Source organism: Theobroma cacao, chromosome 2 (assembly GCF_053813885.1).
Source record: "Theobroma cacao isolate CCN51 chromosome 2, ASM5381388v1, whole genome shotgun sequence".
NCBI classification, from domain to species: Eukaryota; Viridiplantae; Streptophyta; class Magnoliopsida; order Malvales; family Malvaceae; genus Theobroma; species Theobroma cacao.
The window spans coordinates 20,496,086-20,500,710 of NC_142640.1; the positions used below are offsets into that span (position 1 = coordinate 20,496,086).

A 4,625-nucleotide genomic window follows, 5' to 3' on the forward strand; every position below is an offset into this window, starting at 1 on the left:
TAAAAAACAAGAACTTGACGGAAAGCAAATAGAATGCCAGATAAACCAACAAATCGTGGGAGTTTCTCCGAAATTAATGGTATAAACGACGGCGTCTCATCCCCTGGAAAGGAAGTAAAAATTCGAAAAAGTGAAACTATAAGTAAAAACCCGAAAAAAAGAATATTCCACACAGTAAAACAGTAAAAAGAACCCAGGAGTCTCTGAGACCTATAACAACAAGCTAGTCTCTCTCTCCCTCTCCCGAAAAAGCTCTTCTCATCAAACCCTAGCGTCTCTCTCGAAGCCCTAATCTATGGCTTCACGTCGAGTCCTCTCTTCTCTCCTCCGCTCTACTTCTCGCCGATCTCTCTCCAAATCTTCAAGCCCTAACCCTCGCCTGTCTTCACCTTCGCCCACGCGCCGCCCTTCTCCATGCGGGTACTTCCTCACGCGCGTAGCTGATTACGCCACATCTGCGGCTGCAGCCGCTTCTCCTGCTCCGTCGCAGCCACCTCCTGCCAAGAAAGGGGGCGGAGGGAAGATCACCGATGAGTTCACTGGAGCCGGAGCCATTGGTCAGGTTTGTCAAGTGATCGGTGCCGTCGTCGATGTGAGATTCGATGAAGGTTTACCTCCGATTTTGACGGCTCTAGAAGTGATGGACCACTCGATCCGGCTTGTGCTGGAAGTGGCACAGCACTTGGGTGAGAACATGGTTAGGACCATTGCTATGGATGGGACGGAGGGACTTGTTAGAGGCCAGCGCGTGCTCAACACCGGATCTCCTATCACTGTAAAGATTCTCTTCTCTTTAATTGTTTTATTCTTTAAGTGAAAATAATGAGATTTTATTAGAAATTTCTTGTCTGTTTTGCGTTGCTTTGTTTTGGTGCTTGGAATCTAGAAATATGAAATTGAAGTGAAATGTGGACGGAGATCTGATTAGTTTTGTAGATGTGAGTTATGTTTTACCGGAATCAGATCTGGAAAAAGTAAGAAATTTGTGGTTAAACAAGCAAACAGTTACTCTTTTTCAGTCATTTTTCAGTGTATGTTGTTTCAAAACTATTGGGCATCTAACCAAAATCCATTACTTGTTCATCACTTTGTCAGCTACCCAAGTGAAAATTTTTGAAATTTTACCTAAATGATATTCATTTTTGCTTCAGCTGATGTTGCCTTTTGAATTAATAAAGATGTTCTTAAAAATGGCTTTTTCTTTGAAATGGTTCACCATCTTTTTGGTATTTCACTCAAGCTCTTAATGCTTCCCTCGTTTCTTGAGCTAGTCATTTTCCTTTTATTTTGGCTTCTACTTTTTTAGTCCTTGTGAAGTGGTTCACAATGATTTAGGTGTTTTACTCAAGCTCTTGATGTTTCCCTTGTTTATTGAGCTAGTCATTTTCCTGTTTTCTTTGGTTTCTGCTTTTTTAGTCCTTGCATTTGATGGGCATTTTACCATTTTGTGCTTATCTAGCTTATTTGAATTTCTATAACTTCTTAATTGTGTTGGCATTTTATTGTCAGGTGCCTGTTGGTAGAGCTACTCTAGGTCGTATCATAAATGTTATTGGAGAGCCTATTGATGAGAAAGGCGAACTCAGTAAGAACTATTTCATTTGAGCAGTTTACTTTGTAGTTTACTTTTGCAAATGTCCAACTGACTGTTTAAATTTTTGACAGAAACCGACCACTACTTGCCCATTCACAGAGAAGCACCAGCTTTTGTGGATCAAGCTACTGAACAGCAGATCCTTGTCACTGGTATTAAGGTACTAATAATTACTCACAATTCTGTATTTCTTTGATGCTATGTTGTATCGCTTTTTTCTTTTGTCAAAGGATGCTATGCTGTATCAGGATGAAAATTCACATATTTTCTATCATCTGAATGTAGATGACAATTTGTTGTAAGGTTCAAAATTTTCTTCTCTTGTTTTCTTTTACAGGTTGTTGACCTCCTTGCACCGTATCAAAGAGGAGGAAAGATTGGGCTTTTTGGTGGTGCTGGTGTAGGCAAGACAGTGCTTATTATGGAACTTATCAACAATGTTGCCAAAGCTCATGGTTGGTTATACATTATATTTGTGGCTGGCTTCTGCATTGTACTTTGTTTATTATTCTTAATATTACTTGTTTCTGTACTTAGGTGGTTTCTCAGTGTTTGCTGGTGTTGGAGAACGAACTAGAGAGGGTAATGACTTGTACAGAGAAATGATTGAGAGTGGTGTCATTAAGCTAGGTGACAAGCAGGTAAGTACCATGTATATTATTTATCTTGCCTGCATTTCTTTATTTTTTTTATCTTATCCTTGTTATATATTTTTTTCTTTCATTGCAGGCAGACAGCAAGTGCGCTCTTGTCTATGGTCAAATGAATGAGCCCCCTGGTGCCCGTGCTCGTGTTGGCCTTACTGGTTTGACTGTGGCTGAACACTTCCGTGATGCTGAAGGGCAGGATGTGCTTCTCTTTATTGACAACATTTTCCGTTTTACTCAGGTAAGATGGCTTATTATGGAAGCTTTTGAAACAATTTCAGCTGTTGCATGTTGCTGATGGTTTGCTTGTGCTTTTGTGCCCTTCAGGCAAACTCTGAAGTGTCTGCGTTGCTTGGTCGTATTCCATCTGCTGTCGGTTACCAACCGACTTTGGCTACAGATCTTGGAGGTCTTCAAGAGCGTATTACCACCACAAAGAAAGGTTCTATCACTTCCGTGCAAGCTATTTATGTGCCTGCTGATGATTTGACAGATCCAGCTCCTGCAACAACCTTTGCTCACTTGGATGCAACAACTGTGTTATCTCGGCAGGTATGATACACATCTATATGCAGCTGTTGAGGAGGTGCTGTATCTGATGTCACTCTTTTGTTACTTGTTGGTTTTTGCTCATAAAACTTGTTTTCTTTTTTATCAGATCTCTGAGCTTGGTATTTACCCTGCCGTGGATCCTTTGGATTCTACATCTCGTATGCTTTCCCCTCATATTTTGGGTGAGGAACACTACAATACTGCTCGTGGTGTGCAGAAGGTTCTCCAAAACTACAAGAACTTGCAGGATATTATTGCCATTTTGGGGATGGATGAGCTTAGTGAAGATGATAAGTTGACTGTTGCACGTGCTCGTAAAATCCAAAGGTTTTTGAGCCAGCCTTTCCATGTGGCAGAAGTATTCACTGGTGCCCCTGGCAAGTATGTTGAGTTGAAGGAGAGCATTGCCAGCTTCCAGGTATGATTTTCTCCTCGCTGGACTTGCTTAATGAACCATCATGTGTGAAGATGTGTATGAGCAAGTGATTAATTTCTTATAATAGGCTGATACGTGGTATTATATCCTTTATTATGAAAACAAGTGTAGCATTTAAAGTTTGTTGAATGCATCAGCAGATGTTATATAAAGTGCCTAAGTTATTATTTGTCATATATGTGGGTGATACATAGGTAATATTGTCTTTAAAATAGAGCAAAATGGTGCAATGTTATTTATATAGCTAACCCCAGTCCGGGTAGTGAGATAATATGCTAATTTTCGTGGTTTTTGTGGGCTGATGCTCGCCAACTTGTGGTTTAGATATTACAAAGTGGGCTATATGGCATGTGAATTTGCTTCAAGTTACATGTCCATATTCAGAGCTGTTTCATGAATGAGAATTCGATGATAAGTGGAAGAAAAGATTGTTCAAAACCTTTCTGATCAGAACTTATCTTGATCAAGAACATCTATCTTATTACTCTCCTGGCTATGTGCATTTTGTAGTCATTTATACATGAGTCAGCATTTAAATTGTGTATGGTATTTGATAGCATTCCCAATGGTCTTGATTTGTACAGGGAGTGCTGGATGGAAAGTATGATGACCTTCCAGAGCAGTCTTTTTACATGGTTGGAGGGATTGAGGAAGTCATTGCTAAGGCAGATAAGATCGCCAAGGAGTCTGCAGCCTAATTAATCTTTTTACATACCTTTCTTGTCTCCTTCTGGATAATTGCGAAAATAATCTAGGTGGTGTTGGCAATGCCAGCAACAGGACGTTCATTTTTTGAGATCAAATGTACCAGGATGTTTTTGGTTTATGTTTTGATGATGTTACTCCAGAGTGTGAAAGAGGAATAGGATTGGAGCGTGTTTTGCCAAGCCCGCATTTTTCTTGTTATTTAATAAGGGGAAATAGGAGGCGGATGTGTACATTTTTCCTTCAAAACGCTGGATGCTAAAGTTCATATTATTTCTGACTGCCATTTGTGCGGATGAGCGTACTGTTTCGATATTGCACTTGGATCTCGTGTTTTTTCAAACCTTGGGATCCAAGGGCCGAATTGGAAATCATCTCTTCTGGGTTACATTTTCATTTAGATGTTCACAAGAATTTTGTATTTTCTTTTGGTTGGTGAGTTGAGCCAAAATTTTGATAATCGCTAGAGTACTAAAGCATGGTAATAGGTAGCTAGAAACCATCGGAATTATACATGTTATCTGCTCAAGGTGCTTGGTGGGTTTAGGTTCAATATAATGGTTTGGATTCATTTTGGGTTATAATGATGGTTCAAATTAATTTCGGATCAGATTTTTGAGTTTAAATCATATTAAATTTGAGTTATTTTGAATTTGGATACTTAGGGTGGAGCTAGTCAACTTTTATTTGG

General features: G+C 39.6%; 1 protein-coding gene across 1 annotated transcript; it reads left to right on the top strand.

Annotated features, from left to right (window-relative positions):
* The first annotated feature begins 232 nt into the window (after positions 1-232).
* Positions 233-4,116, top strand: LOC18609100 (ATP synthase subunit beta, mitochondrial). The gene is made up of 9 exons (XM_007044079.3): positions 233-775; positions 1,510-1,585; positions 1,666-1,754; positions 1,932-2,049; positions 2,132-2,235; positions 2,324-2,482; positions 2,569-2,793; positions 2,900-3,211; positions 3,814-4,116. The coding sequence occupies exons 1-9, from the start codon at positions 296-298 to the stop codon at positions 3,925-3,927; spliced, it is 1,677 nt and encodes a 558-aa protein (XP_007044141.1). The 5' UTR covers positions 233-295; the 3' UTR covers positions 3,928-4,116.
* The last annotated feature ends 509 nt before the right edge of the window (positions 4,117-4,625 follow it).

Coding starts and splice junctions, on each gene's coding strand:
- LOC18609100 (XM_007044079.3), top strand. CDS start 296: ATGGCTTCACGTCGAGTCCTCTCTTCTCTCCTCCGCTCTACTTCTCGC. Junction 776..1,509: donor ACACCGGATCTCCTATCACT/GTAAAGATTCTC, acceptor TTTTATTGTCAG/GTGCCTGTTGGTAGAGCTAC. Junction 3,212..3,813: donor AGAGCATTGCCAGCTTCCAG/GTATGATTTTCT, acceptor TGATTTGTACAG/GGAGTGCTGGATGGAAAGTA.